This window comes from Trichechus manatus, unplaced genomic scaffold (assembly GCF_000243295.1).
Source record: "Trichechus manatus latirostris isolate Lorelei unplaced genomic scaffold, TriManLat1.0 scaffold00021, whole genome shotgun sequence".
Taxonomy (NCBI): domain Eukaryota; kingdom Metazoa; phylum Chordata; class Mammalia; order Sirenia; family Trichechidae; genus Trichechus; species Trichechus manatus.
This window is the reverse complement of record NW_004443957.1, coordinates 5,375,573-5,396,058: the sequence shown is the minus strand read 5'-3', so window position 1 is coordinate 5,396,058 and position 20,486 is coordinate 5,375,573. Positions and strand designations below refer to the sequence as shown.

At 39.9% G+C, this 20,486-nt stretch overlaps 1 protein-coding gene across 1 annotated transcript in view; it reads left to right on the top strand.

The window, feature by feature from the left end:
- Positions 1-172: 172 nt before the first annotated feature.
- The window catches only part of MAP3K21 (mitogen-activated protein kinase kinase kinase 21), a 68,852-nt gene continuing 48,538 nt past the window's right edge, over positions 173-20,486 (top strand). The window contains exons 1-2 of the mRNA XM_004372935.2: positions 173-455; positions 20,273-20,456. Of these exons, the coding sequence (XP_004372992.2) occupies positions 188-455; positions 20,273-20,456 (452 nt within the window). The 5' untranslated portion in view covers positions 173-187. The remainder of the gene's footprint in view (positions 456-20,272; positions 20,457-20,486) is intronic.

The window sequence follows — 20,486 nt, the reverse complement described above, 5'->3', positions numbered from 1 at the left end:
CTCGCCGGTGCACATCGAGTTCGAGCAGCTGGAGCTGAAGGAGTTGATCGGCGCCGGCGGCTTCGGGCAGGTGTTCCGGGCCACCTGGCAGGGACAGGAGGTGGCGGTAAAGGCGGCGCGGCGAGACCCGGAGCAGGACGCGGCGGCGGCGGCCGAGAGCGTGCGGCGCGAGGCGAAGCTCTTCTCCATGCTGCGGCACCCCAACATCATCCAGCTGCGCGGCGTCTGCCTGCGGCAGCCCAACCTCTGCCTAGTGCTCGAGTTCGCCCGCGGCGGAGCGCTCAACCGTGCCCTGGCCGCCGCCGCAGACCCGCGCGCCCCCAGCCCGCGCCGCGCGCGCCGCATCCCCCCGCACGTCCTGGTCAACTGGGCGGTGCAGATAGCGCGCGGCATGCTCTACCTACATGAGGAGGCCATCGTGCCCATCCTGCACCGGGACCTCAAGTCCAGCAACAGTAAGTGGGAGGCGGTGGCAGGCAGTCCTGGGGATACGGAGGAAGTTGGGGAGGGCACTGCCTGCAAGTACTCGCTACCCTGGAACGCCACCAGGCCCGGCAGCCCACCCGGTGCGGCCCAGGGTGGACCCCTCCGGGGCAGGGTTCCAGGTGGAAAGGGGCGGGGATCAGCTCTCTCATTGCGTCTGGAGCAGCCTTCCGGGGCTCAAAGGTCCAGCTAGACCTAGGCTACTTGCTTTGAGGCAGATGACACGCTTACTTTGACTTGTTGCCTTTGGATGCGTGTTTAAAAATGTGGGTTAGATTTGCTTGTAGACGAAGCAGTTGAAAACTGGGTCTTCTGGAAACCTCACGGGGCAATTTGGCCTTTAGGTACCATAGGTGGTTTATTTGGGTAGGACTTTACAGACTGAGGCCTTCCTCGGATTATGAGGAACCCATGGCCTGGCCCTTTAGTGCACAATGGCTTTGACCAAATTCCCCATTTCCTTCAGCTTTACAAGTGCTGTATTGAAGTTGCTATTCTCCCACTTGATTATGGCTTTGTGTTCTCGGACTTCCTAAGACTTTTCTTTCAGACATCTCTACAAATGAAGTATGATTTTATTATTGGTTCAGTGGCTTGAGTGTTGGTGAACACTCAAGAAACACCAGTTTGTGTTATACACGTGGATTTATTGAGAGCAAGTGTATTGTCCTTGCACAGGCATTTGACATCCTCAAGACCTGGCCTGTGTCATTTAATGTGTTTATAAATCAGGGTGAATTTTCCACATGTTAATAAAGAATTGACATGACCTAAATACAAATCTTATTAAATTTCACCCTACAAAAGAGCTAATAGAATTGCTGTTTGAAGGAAGCTCACTTCATATGATGGTCTTAGAATAAAACGAAAATGACGGATTAAAGGATGCAACTAGAATTGGCATTGGCCTACTACAGCAGCCTGGTTTTCAACCTTGTAAAACCTGCTAGGACAGGTGCTAATGCAAACGGAGACAGTGTCCTTCCCTAAATCAGCTAGAGGAAGAGTGACAAGAGTAAATGATGTATTTGTTGTGTGTTTCTGTGGATTTTTTTTTCTTTCAAAATCCTTCGGTACTGCGAAGTTTTTGAACATGACTAATGTAGTGTCTTTATTTGGAAATTATAAATAGTTTGAGTATTGATAATCCTGGTGGCACAGTGGTTAAGAGCTTGGCTGGGCTGCTAAGCAAAAGGTCAGCAGTTCAAATCCACCAGCCGCTCCTTGAAAACCCTATGGGGCAGTTCTGCTCTATCCTGTAGGGTTGCTATGAATTGGAATTGACTTGACGGCAATGGGTTTGGGTTTTAGGTACTTATAAGCATTTAATACTTCTGTTTTAGGGTTTATTTTATGACCGTCCCCCCCTCCCCAACTCTTTTATAATTTAGATTGGAACTGCTTAAGTGACAGGAGCAAAGTCTGACAAAATACTGTATAGAGAAGTGGCGGTGGTAGTCTCGTATTCTTGGAACTTTTGACGGGTCAGAGAAAAGACTCTAGAATTAAGACAGCACAGTTTTCAATGTACTTTTTTTTTTGGTAAATGCTTCAAGCCTAACATAGTCTTTCTTACTGATTTGTACTGATTCCCTAAATATACCGTTATTGAAGGAGATGTTTAACCTGCTGCCATAGAACAGTGGTGTTCTGTAAGCCTGGTTGTCCTGTTGACCCTCTCCCCCACAACGCCCGTGAGCCTGTGTATGCTGGGAGTTTTCTGCAGAACCAGGCATTTTAGGGACAGCCATATCATCATTCCCTCATCTGTCTCTTGGCCCTTGCAGCATTTCTGTGATAACGTGGCACCTGGCATTCCACAAACTTATTCTGTTGCGGAACATCACATCACCACCACAGGCAAACAATTTGGGTTAGACTGGTCCTTAGAACAAAAAAAGTTAAAAGGGCCTATAAACTTTTTTTTTGCATTTTGCAGTTTTGTTTGATTGTAGTAATGCTTGACATCTATAGGATGGGTGCACAAGGTGGAGCCTGTTTGCTGCCAGTGAAAGCGTGGGAGGGGAGAGTGACCCATGTCCCTGTTGTTGCAAATAGTAAACTTTTTAATATAAAATAAAAACTTTTAAAGAACTCCTAAGATTGTGAAATAGTAAGAAGAAATAATGTGATGCTGGAATAAGACCTATGGTTAAATAGTTTTTATTGACAGAAGAAAAACTTGCAGTACTGTGTATATGGTAGATATTATGTAATTTGAAGGTCATTATATGCTGCAACTTAGTTTTTGAAAGACTTTTTCTCCCTCAGAATAAACTGCTAAATTTTCTGGAGCTTTTTAATCTCTAATTGTCAGGTAAGGCTCCCTTTGCTTTAAATTGTTGCACTTTTAAAAAGTCTTAATTGGCTAGGCACTAGCCTAGCCAGATGTTTGTTAAATGTGATCCTTATTATAGCTATTGCTATAAAATCACTATAAAACGAAAATTTTGCATAGGGCCTAAAACGGGCAAATCACAGCGCCTAGCACCTTGCCTTGTCTTGACTTTCTGGTTTTATTTGTTGAATGAATGAATGCAGATACTCTGGAATTCTCTTATGATATGAAGCAGTAACTTCTTGTTCAGATTTTGAGTAGAACAGATACTCTATTACAGTATGTTTTGTTTGACTTTATTGGTTATTTGCTAATGGTGGTAGTGAGTTGATAATGTAAATAAGGTTGTAAAAATCAATATTGGATTTTATTTTGATTTTATAGCTAGCCTACTATGTTACAAAGAACCGTTATAAGACTACTTAGAACCATGTCAGTAGATATTGTTGTTTAAAACAAATGTTTAATTTTGTCAAAGAATGTATTACACTTGACAGATTTTTGTTCCTTTTTCCCAATGGGCCTTCTGAAGTTTTACATGTTGAAGTAATAGTTGATATATTGTGATGGTACAATTTTGTTCCTTTACTGACAGATACCAGCAGATTGAAAGTTTAGCCAAGTTAGCAAGCTTTGTTTATGTTGTAAAAAATATGCTAGGTCCTGTAATTCCTGGGGTGCAAAGTAAGTAGAAAATATATTATTTGCCCTCAGTTTGCTAACCATCGAGTCAGCTCCAAACATAGCAGTTCTCCATATAAGAGAATGAAACTTTGGGTTACTGGGAAGGCTGCCAATTTTATATGTATTCTGAGAAGAGGAAAAAAGTCATCGTGTGCTACATTTATTCACACATTTCGGTGCCCACTCTGTGCCACTCACTTCTGGGCCTGTATAAGGGGCACAATGGCAAACCAGATGACAGTATCCCTTCCACCATAGAGCTTCGTGTAATAGGAAAGGTAGACAGTAATCATGTAATTGCAGATGTTAATAAGTGCTCTCAAGACAACAAAGCATGGAAAGGGGTAGAGACTGATGGGGTGGAGGGTGGGGCTGCTATTTCAGGCAGGGGGTGGTGGTCAAGTAAAGCCGCTCTGAGGAAGTGACATGAGCGGAGACATGGGTGATGAGGGCTGCTGAATCAAGCAAAGATCCAGGCAAAGGGAACATAATGCAGAAATGAGTCTCGGTTATTAGATGAGCAGGGAGAAGGCAGGTCCTAGTGAATGAGGCCCAGAGTGGAGGGAGAGGTGGGTGCGGCTCAGACCAGCCAGGCCTGGCAGGCCTTGTACGTTATGTGGTATAATTTTTTTTTTTTTTAAATATTGCTTACTGTGTTCTACTTTTTTTTTTTTAAGAGGAAAATACACATGATAAACTGAGCCACGAATTACAGTAACTACTTTTATCCTTTTTATTTCAGTGATATTTTAAGTATCTTATTACCCCATTTTTAGCCTTCTGGGAATAATTATTATCCATATCTACAACTACATCTACAATGTATAAATAGACACAGTTATAGGTATATTTATTATGAAACGCAATTTAGAGCTCTTACTAAAACTTAAACTGTAAAAGGAATCTAAATTTTTTTTTTAGCTTTTCTTATTACTACAGTGTAAATAAAGGAACTATTTGAGGCAGTTATAGCAAATGTAATTTCAAAATAAGGTGCTTACATAGCTCATAAGCATGATTTGGAGGAGGTACTAATTATGCTATTATCAGCTAAATGGCATATGTCCTCTTCTCTCTTCTGTTCTTTTACTCAAGACTTGTAGCCTCATGCCATAGATGCTTCCTGTTCAAAGGGGCATAGAGAGATCAGTCTAGGTATCCCAATGGCAACTGAGAGTTAAATTGTTTTTTAAAAACAAAGTTAGCTTAAGGACATATTTTTGGAAGAATAACAATCACAAAAGAGTTACCTCATCTCTCCCTACCATTGTCATGCATGCACATTAAAAAATAGACAACTTCTCATTTTTATATTTGTGAGGGGAGGCAGTTATTTAGTTCTGGACTATGAAGACTTATTCTTCATTGTACACCTTTCATCATTTTTGTAATCACTATCAAGTATATACGGAGCCCTGGTGGCGCAGTTGTTAAGTGTTCAGCTTCTAACTGAAAGGTGGGCGGTTCGAACCTACCAGCTGCTCCGCGGGAGAAAGATGTGGCAGTCTGCCTCTGTAAAGATTTGGAAATCCTATGGAGCAGTTCTGCCTTGTCCTGGGTCGCTATGAGTCAGAACCAACTCTGTGGCAGTGGGTTTTTATCAAGTATATGAAAGCATGAAAAGGAAAGAGAGAGGTGAAATCTGTCCATCCATTTCAGAAGGTAGTTTGTAAACCCTGCTTTCTCACACTTACAATTACATGTTGACCTTTTCCATAATAGTGCAGGTAATGGAAAGAGCATTGGCTTTCGAGTTAGTCAAACCCGAGTCTCAATAATGGTGTCCTCATTTACTGCCTGTATGACCTTGGACAAGTCATACAACCTACTGAACCTGAATTTCTTGGTGTGTAATATTGTGTACCGGATGCCTCTCTTGGAAATTGACAGAAGTCCTGTAGGGAAAATCTACTTATCTTTTCTTAACCCCTCAAAGGCAGTTGGGTAAATACTGGCATGGAAGCTTATGGCCTTTTTAGGGAAGAAGGAATAGGTAGGTATAGCTGGAATGAAAGGTAGAGAAGGGGTTTTGTGAGATAGAAACAGGCATTTAGCACGTGGAGACCAGTGAAGGTTTTTGAGGGGATGATCTGCTGCTTGAAGACAAACATCTACAAAATATGTATATATAAGCTTGGGATAATTTACTTTATGACTGTACTATCATAGATTGTCAGAGGGCAGTAAAAAATGATAAACAATTTACATCAGACCAATTTCTATCATTTACAACTGGAGCCTAGTTTTATAATCATAATTTGTTCAGTGAGTTTATTTATGTTACTTTAATGAATCCTTGTGATTCATTAAAATTAGAAAATATTGACTCACTTTACTTTGTCAGACTGATGATCTAACTCAAATATCAGTGTGTCTGTCCCCAAACTCTCTGAGGTATTTGAGAGGCTCTCAAAAAGTGGAAACACCCCTAATGAAGGAATTTCAGTGGGCAGAAGGGTTCCCTGAGAGTCTGGGAGAACTATGATGGTTTTATTTTGAAACCTGAAACTTAAATGTGTGTGATTGACCCCTAATCACTGTGAATTTAGTTATTTTTTAAAATTTACCTTCAAATATTGCTTCATCTTGTTGTTGGCTGCCATGGAGTCGATTCTGAGTCATGGTGACCCCGTGTGTGCGGAGTAGAACTGCTTCATAGGGTTTTCAAGGCTGTGACCCTTCAGAAGCAGATCGCCAGGCCTGTCTCCTGAGGCACCTCTGAGTGGGTTTGAACTGCCAGCCTTGCAGCTAGTAGTGGAATGCTTAATCGTTTGTGCCACCCAGGGATTTCTTGCTTCATCTTACAAAACCAAAAACCAAACTTGTTGCTGTCAAGTCACTTCTGACTCATAGCGACCCTATAGGGCAGAGTAGAACTTGCCCCATAGGTTTTCCAAGGTTCGGCTGGTGAATTCGAACTGCTGACCTCTTGGTTAGCAGCCAAGCTCTTAAGCACTGCGCTAACAGTGCTTTTAATTAAATAATAGTAGTAACATAACAGGAAGAACAGTTAACATCTATTTGGGCCTTACTAGGTGCTGGACACTGCCCAAACTTTATCCTCATTTAATCCTCACAGCAATCTTTCGAGGTAGATACTTTAATTATTCCCATTTTACAGATGAAGAAACAAGCCAGTGATTAATTGACTTGATTAAGGTCACTCAGCTTGGCAGATGTTTATGAATTGAATCCAGGACCTCTGATTCCAGAACTTGAGCTTTTATCCTCTCCGTATATTACCTAGATTAGCAGTTCTCAAATGTTTAGACTCAGAACCCCAAAGAGCTTTTGTTTATACTGGTTACATCTACCTACATTTATCATATTAGAAATTTAAAATGATACATTTAAAAATATTGAATAATGTAAAAACAACAGTAGACTCATAGCATGTTAACAGAGCGTATTTAATAGGGGAAAATTGTTTTCCAAATTAAAAAAAAATCCGGCAAGGAAAGTGGCACTGTTTTACACTTCTGAAGCTCACTTTAATGCCAGTTTAATAGAAGAGTGATGGATGCTCCTATCTGCTTCTATATTCAGTCTGTTGCCATTTTTGGGACCCCTAGGGATCCATGGACCATGCTTTGAGAAACACTGGTCTAGGTGATTAGTTCTGTTGTAAAGAATAGCCCTCTAAAGCAGCTGTTCCTAAATCTAATGTAGTATCAGAATCTCCTTGTGGGCTTTTAAAAAATGATCTTTCCTGTTTCACCTTTAGATGTTCTGATTCATTGGACCTTAGCGGGGAACAAGCAATGGATTTTTCTTCTAACATTTTAAAAATCTTTGAATATACAAAATTGAAAGAATTTTAAGTGAATACTTACATACCCATTGTCTGGATTCTCCTGAAAACCCTCAATGAGATGGGTTGACACAATAGCCAAAGCAGTGGACTCAAACATAGTAACAACCATGAAGATGGTGCAGGACTGGGTGACATTTTGTTCTGTTATCCATAAGGTTGCTATGAGTTGGAGCTAACTTGACGGGCAGAGCATAAACTTTCTTTACAGGGACATGGTGGTTTGGTGGTAGAATTCTTGCCTTCCACACAGGAGACCAGAGTTTGAAAAAGCACCTCAAGTGCAGCCATCACTCGTCTGTCAGTGGAAGGTTGTGTGTTGCTATGATGCTGAACAGGTTTTAGAGGAGCTTCCAGACTAAGATGGAATAGGAAGAAAGGCCTGGCGATCTACTTCCAAAAATCAGCCAGTGAAAACTCTATGGATCACAAAGGTCCGATCCTGTTGTGCATAGTGTAGCCATGAGTTGGGGGCTGACTCAATGACCACTAACAACAACAACAAAAACTTGCTTTAACACAGTCTAACCCTTATCCATCTATCAATCCATCTTAGTTTTGTGGTGGAGCTATCTATTTTTTTTAAAAGCCTCCAGGTGATTCAGATGCAGAGGCAAGTTTAGAAACTACTTTTCGAAGGACCAGATTTGTGGTTTCCATGTTATATGAGTTTTCTGGATTGATGCTTAATTCTTCCAAGGCCACAGAGCATGTCTCTAGTCAAGTTAACTGCCTGATGACAATATATAGTTGATCATAGATGGTGCCAGGTGAGCCTCTAAATGGCTCATTCTGGGCATGTGACTGTAGGAAAAGTAACATCTCCGAGCATTTGTCCCTCTGGCACTAGGGACAAATAGTGTTATTGTAGTATCCAAAGTTTGACTGTACTACTTGCCAGCTGTGGGCTCTTGGGCCCTAACTTTCTGAATAGAGTGTTGTTGGAATCAAGTGAAATACTGTACACCTGGAGTCAGCACACTTTTTCTGTACGAAGAGTCAGATAGTAAATAATTATGGCTTTACAGTCCCTACGATCTCTGTTGCAATTACTCAGCCCTGCTGTTGCATCCACAGACAACACATAAACAAATGAGTGTGGCTGCGTTCCGGTAAAACTTGGCCCACGGGCTGTAGTTTGCGAACTCCTGGTATATGTCGAAGTATTTACTAAACTGTAAGACAAAATATAAATTTAAGCTGGTGACTCTGCTCATTTTTGTATTTTGTGTAGAAGTACTTTGAGTGCTATAAAAGTTTCCTGTTTTATTTTTTTGGTGAACTCACTGATACCTGGAAGTTTTCTACAACTCTGTATAACCTAAGAATATTATTAATATTAATTCTGGAAAATGTAGTCCCATTTAATCATATGTTTATTCATCTTGGTTGGGGGTGGTGGTCTTTTTAATTTAGCGCCTAACTTGGTTAAGGCCAGCTAGCAATGCTAGAAAACAATCTTGAGCTTTGTTCTCTGTCTGAGTGCTGGGATGTGTGTGCTTTGGCATGCCTGCTTGTAACCTGGGTTGATAAGTTGAGGGTCAAGGAGGAGGTAGAAGGTACTAAATTCCTGTTGTAACTGTTTCACTACCACGGTTCATTATTAGTTGGTGCATTTTTTCAAAACTTTTGGGAAAAGAGCAAATCAGGTGCCAGTTGGGGAAGTATTTTGATTGCATATAGAATATTTGAATTATTATTTGTGAAGACTTGGATTAATGTGATTTTATGTGGTTTTGTTTCAAGTTTTCTGCAATTCTTAGATCAAATAGTTTCAAATGTCTTACCTTCTGTTTATGAATATATTAGTGTAGAATATTGTGGAAGATTTCTGTCTTGACTGTTAAAATATTAAGGTGATAACAAAAGGATAAATATTGTATGATCCCACTTATATCTAGAGTAAGCAAGTGTATAGAGACCAAAGTCTACTGCGGTTAGAGGAAAAAAAAGATTCACTGCTTAGGGGACACTGTTAAGGGTGTTGGAAAAGTTTGGGGATCAACAATGGTGATGGTTGAATAACATTATAAACATAAAGCCGTTGAATTGTATATATGAAGTGTGTTGAAATAGCAAGTGTTTTGTTACATATCTATTTACCACAATTTAAAAAACAATGACTGATTTCACCAGGAAAAAAAAAAATTAAAGTGATGGAAAGATAGAACTAGACTTCATATTATAATGAAATGTAAGAGGTTTTATCATTAAAACTGAGTATTGTAGTGTCCAGTGGTTTTTGATGTATGAGCAATGTAAAGGTCTATTTTGACTGACTACTTTTATATTTTTTTTACAGAAGTCTGTCTTCTTGTATTTAGTAAACTAAATCATTCATACAGTAGTTATTTATTGATTATATACTGTGTGCCAGGAACACTCCCAGGCTCTGGGTATTCAGTAGCAAACAAAGCAGACACAAATCATGCCTTCTTGGAGTACTTACATTCTAGTGGGTGAGACAGACATTCAACAAATAAATCAGTAAAATAGGTAGTACGTTGGATAGTGAGAAGTGCTTAGTAGAAAAAATAAAGTTGAAAAGAATGGTGAAAATGTTGGGATGAGCAGCTGAAATTTTAGATAGTATGGCTATCTTATTTATCTAGTGCAGCTGTAACAGTAATACCACAAGTGGATGGCTTTAACAAACAGAAGTTTATTCTCTCACGGTCTGGGAGGCTAGAAGTCCTATTCAGTGCGTCAACTCCAAGGGAAGACTTTCTCTCTCTGTCGGCTCTGGGGGAAGGTACTTGTCGTCAGTCTTCCCCAGTTGAGGAGCTTCTCAGCGCAGGGACCCTGGGTCCAAAGGACGCGCTATTCTCCTGGCTCTTATTTCTTGGTGGTGTGAGGTCCCCCTGTCTCTCTCTGTTCCCTTTTCTCTTGAGTATCTCAAAAGAGATTGACTCAAGACACAACCTAATCTTACAGATTGAGTCCTGCCTTTTTAACATAACTGTCTCTAATCCTATCTCATTAACATCATAGAGGTGGGATTTACAACACATAGGAAAATCGCATCAGATGACAAAATGGTAGACAATCACACAATACTGGAAATCATGGCCTAGCCAAGTTGACACGTATTTTGGGGGGACCAATTCAATCCATGATAATAGCTAAAGGAGGCATTACTTAATACTTTTTTAGCAAAACCTGAAGGAAGTGAATGAGCAAATCATCTGGGGAAGAAGGGGAACACAAATTACATAATCCCTGAAGCAGGCGGCCTGTATGACTGGAGATGAGGGAAGGAGGGGGAGAAGAATAGGAAATGAGGGAGAAGAGAGGTTAGACCAAGCAGGATCGTGTAGGTCGTGTAGGTCCTTGGCTTTTACTATGACTCCAGAGGGTTTGGAAACAGAGGAGAGCTGTGATCTGATTTATGTTTTGGAAGGATAGCACTGCCTGCAGTTTTGAGAATAGACTCAAGGGGGGTGGGGTGCAAGAGTGGGCATATAAATTTGGGAGTTATCAGCACACACCAAACTACTGAGCTCCATAGGCTGTGATCTTTCAGAAGTAGATTGCCAGGCCTTTCTTCTGCGGTGCCTCTGAGTGGATTTGATCTGCAACAGCTTAAACCATTTGAGCGATCCTGCAACTTCTCACCAGCATGTAGATGATAATTAAAGCCCTGAGATGGCTGAGATTATCTAGGGAGTGAGTGCTGATAGAAAAGACAAGAGGCCAAAGGACTGCAGATCTCCAGCAGTTAGAGGTCAGGGAGATAAAGAGGAACCAGAAAAAGAAGCAGCTAGAAAGGTAAGGAGAACCAAGAAGGTGTGATACTCTAGATGCCAGTGAAGAAAGGGTTTCAAAGAAGAATGATCAGCTGTTTCAAATGCTGCTGATAGAACAGTATTCCAAATAACTGTTACGTTGTTTTTACAACAGTCTTCATTTCTTAATTATGCAGTATCCGAATACTCTTTCAGGAGGGCAGAGGTGAGTTGGTTTTCTGTCATTAGCAGCTGACTCAGTATGCAAACGCTTATCGTAATTCATCTTCTTTATACTCATTCTTCTCCTGTAGTATTCATTTACTCATTCATTCAACAAATATTTATTAAGCATATGAAAATGCTGGTTGCTATGCAGTAAAAAAAATTAATTAGACACAAAGTCTATCTTCAAATTGTTTACAATTTAATAAGAGAGATAGAGACATGAGAGGTATTAAGATAAGGCAGTAGTCAAGTATCTTGGGAGTGGTACAACTTAAGTGTATTAGATGCAGAGAACTTCCAGCTGAGGCTATGAGGGAAGGCACCAAGGAAAAACCAGAAAACCAAACCTATTGCTGTTAAGTCGATTCCAACTCATGGTGACCCTATAGGACAGAGTATGAACTGTCCCATAGGGTTTCCAAGGCTGTAATCTTTAGGATAGCAATGAGCTGGCATCAACTCGATGACAGTGCGTTTTAATCTTTACGGAAGCGCACTGCCACATCTTTCTCCCGAGAAGTGGCTGGTGAGTTTGAACCACCAACCTCATGGTTAGCAGCCAAGCACTTAATGGCTGCATCACCAGAACTCCTGTAATTTATAGACTTATAGAATATTGGAGCAAGAAGAGACTGATGAAGTTGCTGATGTTTTTTTAATAGAAGAAGAAATTGGGATTGCAAAGGCTAGCTGACCTGTAAGTTGTCACCAACCTCATGGTTAGCAGCCACCAACCTCATGGTTAGCAGCCAAGCACTTAATGGCTGCACCACCAGGACTCTTGTAATTTATAGACTTATAGAATATTGGAGCAAAAAGAGATTGATGAAGTTGCTGATTTTTTTTTAATAGAAGAAGAAATTGGGATTGCAAAGGCTGGCTGACCTGTAAGTTGTCTCATGGTTAATGTTGCAGTGGTACAGACTAAGAGCCATGTCCTTAGAGTCTCATCCAGTGCTCTGTCCCTGATGCAGGAGTGGGAGGCGGAATGGGAAGTGTGGCTTTTAAAGAGGGTGGAAGGGAAGGCTTTCCGTGCAGAAAGCACAAGGAGGCATGAAGACAGAAAAATACAATATTTAGTTTTGGGAAAATGGCTTTTAGTACACAGAATTGGTTAGAATGTAGGACTCATTTTGGAGAGTACAAGAAGAACTGAAAAGATAATTTAAAATGAGATTGTAAAGGGACTTGAAGGCCAGGATAAATGCCTGGACTTTATTCCATAAGCAGGTGAGGGGATGGGGGTGGGGGGTGGCGGTATGGGAGCATGGTGCTAGTGGGGAAATGGATGGAAAGAAATACGAGAAATATTCTCTGCTATTTGGTAACTGTAGAAAATTATCATTTATTCCATGTAAATCATTGGTTGCTTTCAAAGTTTAAATACACAAAGTAATCTTAAAATCTTAGACTGAGAGAAATGGTGTTTGTTAATATTTTCTTTCACATAGTTGCATTTCTTAACATGTTTTCTTTCTCTTTTGAATAATATATTACTAGTTAAAGATTAATTGAAACTAACCCATTTGCCTCATTAAATGAAATTCGGACATAGCAGTCCCACACATGTTAAGAAAATGGATTAGACACATTGTAATGGCTTTCTAAAAAATATACATTACATTGTATAATTCTGAAAATACCAACGTGAAACTTCAAAGGAGCCGAGAAAATCAAGGGCCTCATGGTTCAATAAGTAGGCTAAGTACAAGGTTGTAAAGGCCAATTGTTAAAGAATGGGGCTAACAAGGGTCAAAAATCTTTACTGAAGTTGCACAAAAGGATGCTCAAACACTTGTTGCTAGGCTACTAGTGAGAATTTACCATTCTGTGGCCAAAAATGTTTATTTGTTTGGATTATACATGATAATTTCTGGTGGACAGCTAACATGCTGTAGTTCTTCCTGCAGGAATGACAGGAAGCGGAAGTTGGCTGCCACCCTCATGTCCCTAGGCTAAAACCTGGCAGTGTGCCCACTTATACTACCTGTGGTGAGACAGGCTATTTTTGGTTTCGGTCACATTGCCCAAAGGATAAGGAATTTCAGGAATTCTGCTGAATACTTCCGAAATAGAATCCAAAACAATGGGCCTTTCATGGAACTCTAAACGTTTGACATTCAGGTTGTTATTTTAACTTGTTTTCTTTTGGTTCAAAGTGTCAAGGCTCTTAGTTCCTATGGAAACTTTGGACCTGGGGAAAGAGAAGAGGTGTTCTAAAACTGTGTGTCTGCAAGGCTTGCTAGTATTGTATCCCGTCATAACTTGTTTTATGTAGGAATGAAAATTAATTTTTAATATTTGAGTTTTAGTTCATTTTTTAGTTCTGTTTTATTTAGTTTAGATCTGCCTTGGTCACTGTGAGTCAGAATTGACTCGACGGCAACGGGTTTGCTGTTTGGTTTTATTCAGCCTTTACTTAAGGGATGCCAGGGTTTATTTGGTATCTGTGGTGTGGGTCTGTGGATATGGAATTGTTTTAATACGTATTTTAATCAGTACTGGCTTGAATGCCTTCTTATTTAGATGTTTACATGAATGATGAGATAATATATGTAAAAGTGCTTTGGAAAAGAAAGTTTTCTAGATCTGCAACCATTTTGATCATTACCTTGGGGACTTTTTAGTGGTAAGAGAAGATATTGTTTACAAGTGAAATTAGTAGTAAGGGAAAAAATATATAGCTGAGCAAGTCACTAATTAATTTACCCGTTTCAACTTTTGTTTCTGTGGGGTTTTAAAGGATTGGAGGTCTAAACCTGTTTTTAAATAGATATTTATTTTTCTTGATATTTGAGAAAGGACCGAGAAATAAATATGCCTTTAGTTGACGGACCCATTGCTGTTAAGTCGGTTCCAACTCATAGCGACCCTTTAGGACAGAGGAGAATGGCCCCATAGAGTTTCCAAGGAACTGGTAGATTCGAGCTGCTGACCTTTTGGTTAACAGCCGAATGCTTAACCACTGCGCCAGTAGGGCCCCAGTTGACGTGGAACAAAGGAAAATTCAAAAATTAATCTCGTAAGCAAGACACAAAATGAGAATTCTGGTTGTTTTGCCCCCTTTTTATAACTGATAGCTTTATGGGTCACACAGAAGAGGGTAGGGAGATAGTCATACAGACTGGATATAAAACCAGCACTGATAGCAACCATAGGATCTTGGCCTAACATTTCTAAACTGTAAAATAGAGATTATAATTCCCTCTTCATAGAATAGTGTGAGAATCAAATGAGATATTACGTGTGTACAAAGCAACTATACATAGCAGAGGATCAGTAAATGGTAAGCAGTATTCTTATTATTGAACTGGTGATAATTATCATTAATAAAATATTCCATATTCCATTGACCTTTGTGATATACAAGATTCTGTGATATGAGTGACAGTAAAAACCAAGCAAAACCCGTTGCCATTGAGTGGATTCAGACTCATAGCGACCCTAACAGGACAGAGTAGAACTGCTCCATAGGGTTTCCAAGGAGCAGCTGGTGGATTTGAACTGCCGACTTTTGGTTAGCAGCTGAGTTAACCAGTGAGCTACCAGGGCTTCTGGACCTTGAAAATCGGTACAATATAGATGAACAGAGAATAAGAGCAGTTATTCCAAATGGAAGTGAGTCTCTTCTTTCTTTCCCCACTACCTGCTACTCTTTCCTTTCTCCATCCTTCCCTATTTAGTATAACGCTGAAATTAGAAGTGGGAAAGATGGTAGGATTTTGGCCTTGCCACTTACCAGCTGTATAATCATGGGCATATAACCACCCTAAACCTGATTCCTCATCTGTGTAATGGACGTACGAATAGATAGCAGAGGGTCTTCACTCGCTATGTCTTACGGTGACAAGATGCTACAACACAACAATATTTATTTAGTATTGACTGTTTATATGTCCCCACTCAAATACCCCTTCATGTTTAAACCTAGTGTTGGTTCCTTCCATGTGCATTAATTCTTTGCCTTTTATGACTATCTAATATTGTAAACATTTGATAATACACAACAAATCAAATGTAAATCCATTGCAAAGTGAAATTTCAAGCCTTGCAAAGGATACAGGATTTCCTGAAATGATATTGAAGACTCACTAAAAACACTTTCAACCCATTGATAAAGGGGTGTGTGTGTGTGTGGGTGTGTGTGTGTGCGCGTGCAATGGGTGTGTGTGTGTGTGGTGTGTGTGTTTGTAGAATACTTAGAAAATGCTTACTACGTTTCAGGACTGTTGTAAGCACCTGCATATATTCATTGACTCCTTACTCCCACCTTATAACATAGGTGCCAGTATAATTCCCATGATAGGCAAGGGACCAAAAGCACAGGAAGTTTAGTCCAAACCAAGGAGTCTGGCCCTGGAGCACGTGTTCTTCATCACTATGCTCTACTGCCTCTAATTAGATCAGTGGAGAAAGAACCAGTGACAGGAAATCCAAAGGAGGAGAATGAGCACCTCAAAAGAGAGAGATTTCCAAAGGATAAAGAATGCTCTTGTGCAGAATTGATAAAAACTGTCAGCTAAGCAGTGTAGGCACTGGTTATGACCATGGGCTCTGGGGACAGACTGCTTGAGCTTCAACAACGTCTCAGCTGTGTGACCTTGGACACGTTACTCAACATCTCTGTGCCTCAGTTTCCTCATCTATAAAGTGGAGATAATAGTATCCACCTAAAGCACTGTTGTGTGGGTTGTATGATTAAAATAACTGTAAAAGTACTTAACATATACAATGTAGTCAGTAAATGTTAATTATTATTATAAACGAACAGTTGAAAAAACAGCTCCTTTTATGATCCTTTTCCAAAAATTAAGCATGAAAAATGTCATGTCTTATGCCATTCTCCAAATTTGGTTGGATAATTTATTCTAAAAGGCCTCTAACATTTGTTTCATTTTTTTCCTTCTAAAATTACCACATGGTTACAATTATGACAAAAATGTCTTTAAATAAAACATGAAATGAATTTATTTACGTGATTTTTAGTTTTATTTTTCAAGGTAAAACCTGAATAGCAGTTTCTTCATATGCATACCCTAAACAAACAAACACAAAAACGAAAACACAACAAAACAGAAGTTCCTGTGGAGTCAGTGCCAACTCACGGAGACCCCACATGTGTCAAAGTAGAACTGTTTTCCCTAGAGTTTTCAGTGGCTGGTTTTTGGGAGCAGATCACCAGACCTTTCTTCTGAGATGTCTTTGGGTGGACTCGAGGCTCTAATCTTCCTCTTAGCAGCTGGCACATTAACATGTGTAGCGCTAGGAACTTCCTTCCTGCCCCCCCCGCCACACATCTTACTTACTCTGAAGTAGTTTTTTTTTTTTTTTTAAAGTATGGTAAAATACGTATTACAAAAGTTTGCCATCTTAGCCATTTTTAAGTGCACAGTTTAGTGACATTAATTATTTTCACCTTGTTGTGCTACCATCACCACTACCCATTTCCAAAAGTTTTACATCACCCCAAACAGAAACTCGGTACCCGTTTAGCAGTAACTCGCACTCCCTCCTTCCCCAGCCCCTGGTAACCACTAATAAACTTTGATCTCTATGCATTTGCCTATTCTAAATATTTCACGTAAGTGGGATCATACAGTATTTATCCATTTGTGATTGACACCTCACTTAGCATAGTGATTTCAAGGATTATCCATGTTGTGGCATGCATCAGGACTTCATTTCTCTTTATGGCTGAGTAATATTCCATTGTATGTATGTACCACGTTTTATTTACGCATTCATCTGTTGTTGGGTGTTGGGTTGTGTCCACTTTTTGGCTATTGTGAATACTGTTGTAGTGAACACAGGTGTGTAAGTATCTATTGAATCCCTGCGTTCAAGTCTCTTGGGTATATACCTAGAAGTAGAATTGCTGGTCATATGATAATTTCATTTTTAGCTTTTTGAAGAATCACCAAACTGTCTTCCGCAGTGGCCTCACCATTTCGCATTCCCATCAACGATGAATGAGGATTCCAGTTTCTTCACATCCTACCAACAGCTGTTGTTTTCTTTTTTTTCCTGATAGTAGCCATTCTAGAGAGGTGAGGTGGTAACTCATTGTGGTCTTGATGTGCATTTCCGGGTTGCTATAAGACAGAGGCAACTCAACGGCAACAGGTTTTAATGACTACTGGCACTGAGCATTTTTTAATATTCTTATTTTTTAATCTCTTCTTTGGAGGAAAGTCTATTCAAGTCCTACTCTGAAATTTTGGTTACTGTTTAAGTGGATCACCTTGTCACAGGCAGTCCCCAGATTACGAACAAGTTCTGTTCCTAAGTATCTTTAAGTCAAATCTCTATGTAAGTCAGAACATTTATGTACAGTTCATATCTTACGTCAGTTAGTCAAGTGTTTGTCTTAGTATATAGTACATAGTGTACCTTTCTGTGCCTAAAAAACATTTTAAAAAACTTCCAGATACACTAAAACATCTTTAACATAAGAATACAGTAATAATAATAATGTTTTGATGCGTGTCACAAAGGTAGCGCCCATTTGTTATTATGAACCATTGTATGTATCTTGAATTTTTAATGTAATAGGCATTATGGGGGTTGGTTAATAACTATGGGTTGTATGTAAGTCGGACGTTCATAACCCGGGGACTCCCTGTGCACGTAAAGTGCAAGGCATAGATTGAACACTCAATACTTGTTAGCAGGTCTGTTATTAACTTGTTATTATTTCTGATAGGAGGGAATGTCATGAGCAAAGTATAGCTATAATAACATACATAGTCTGTTCAGGATTTGTTCCATTTTTTCTGTAAACATTAAGCACCTACTCTGAATTGGACTGGACATAGAATAGGTGCATGGATGTGAAGGGAAATTGAATATATTTCTCCCCGTCTTCCTCCTCTCCTCCCAGCTCACTCACAGACAGACACACGCGCACACACTCACTCATGCACACATTCAGGCACACTCACGCACTGACACACTAAGAGCTAACTGTCTAATTAAGGAGTCAAGTATAAACAGAGAATTACAGTACATTGTACTTCATAAGTGCTGTAATGGAGACAAAGTTTATGTGACTCTAGAAGAGCGAGTACTTTCCTTTGCTTAGGGGATTTGAAGGTTTCACTGAGAAGGTCACGTTTGAGCTGGATGATAAACCAGCCTGGTTTTAGGAGAGGAAGCTCACCTGCTGAGGAGTGAGCTGTAGTTTGGAAATGTAGGTTGCTGTGCAAATATAGAGGCTCATGATTGCCCAAGTGTAGTCGTGTGCATGTTATCCCTGAGTCATGGGAACCAAGGAAGGTTTTGAGGTTTTTTTTTTTTTTAAATAGAGGTTTATGGAGGTATAATTTACATAGAGTAAAATTCACCCCCTAAGCTTAATGTTTTGACAGATGTATATAGTCCTGTAACCACCACCACAATTAAGGTATAGAATTTCCATCACCCCAAAAAGTTGTCTTGTGCCCGTTTGCACTCAGCCCTTCACCTCAGTCTCTGGCAACAACTGAGCTGATTGATCTGATTTCTGTTTCTTTTCCAGAAGGTCATATGAAGTCATAGTACATAGCCTTTTATGTCTGCCTTCTTTCACTTACTGTAATGTTTTTGAGGTTCATCCATGTTGTTGCATATATCGGTCATTTGTTCATGGACAGTTTTTTTTTTTTAAAAGAGTTGTATGATGCTTTAGGAGATTAATCTGCTAGTGGTGATATATAAAACAGATTAGAGAGGGAGAGTGGCCATGTCAGACCTGTTAGAACAATTGTAATTCAGGTGTGAGGTGATGAGGGCCAGAAGTGATGTAGGGACAAGGGAAACGGAGAAGGGGGGATTCACAGAACATTCCGTTTAAGTGTGAAGTCCCAGGGTGGCACAAATGTTTAAGCCCCCGGCTATTAGTCTCAAGTCCACACAGAGGCTTCTAAAGGTCATAGCCTTGAAATCCCTATGGAGCACAGTTCTACTTTGACACTCCTGGGGTCACCATGAGTCAAAATGAATTGACAGCAACTGGTTTGTTTATTTAGTTTTTTCCATTTAAGTAGAGCAGTGGAGCTAGAAGTTGGAGTGCCTTGGACTGCAGAGTTTTAAGGAATGAGCAGGGAGATAAGTTAGAAAAATACAGTAGGTTTAAACTATTCACTTAGAAGTTTTTGTAGCCAATGAGAGGAGGAGAGGAGGAATTGGGGGAGGTAGCCCCATTAGAGCTTCGTGGAAACCTGGAGAACACTTCTGCATGGTTATAGGCCGAGGAAAAGAAACCAGAGGGGAGAGAGGACCTGGAGGTTACTGGAGAGGGGCAGAGAAAAACTGCAGGGGCAAGGAAGAGCAGGGAGCCAGTTGTAGGTGGAGAATACTGAGAAGCACATTTATTTTACCTAAAGGAAGAATTCAAGGACAGACTCTGACATGAGCTCCGCCCTGGAAAGTGGCTCTAGTGGATTCAGTAGTTTGCCAGCAAGGTGGGGCTTGAGGAATCCAGCAACTGGATGATGTTTCCCTAAAGTTTTTACTTTTTACTCTGTTTTGACGTTCACTAAAGCAATTAAGTTACCTTCATGTGTCACAATTTCTGTATTTTGCAAATTTAAGATAATGTTTGATAATAATGAATTGTAGTAATATATAATTTATTTGCAATATTTTCTAATATATTCAGTAGAAAAGACTCTATACTTAGGAACAAATTTCTTGAAAGAAAACAATCTTTTTCTCATATCAGGTAAACTTTCCTAGACTTTTGAGACGACCAAAAGGTAAAAAGGAAACGCTCTTGTGCAAACCTGAATTGTGTCTGTGGGTTTTTTTAAAAAAAACAAAAAAAACTTGTAACTTCAGGCACAAATGATCCACTAAACACGAGGAAATTAAACCTTATGATAGACACTCATAAAGTAAGATAAAATGGTAAAATACAAGTCTGGTCTCATTTACTCTGCCAACTACGATGACAAAAAATGCAATAAAAAAAAAGTGAAAAATTATAAGGATATTAAAATAATCCCACCTTGGATTTTTCTTTAGTTTTGCTCCTGGAGAAGATAGAGCATGACAGTGACGTCTGCCATAAAACGTTGAAGATTACAGATTTTGGGCTAGCAAGGGAGTGGCACAGGACAACCAAAATGAGTGCCGCCGGCACGTATGCGTGGATGGCGCCTGAAGTCATCAAGTCCTCCTTGTTTTCTAAAGGAAGTGATATCTGGAGGTAAGCACCGTGTGCTTTTGCAAATTTCTG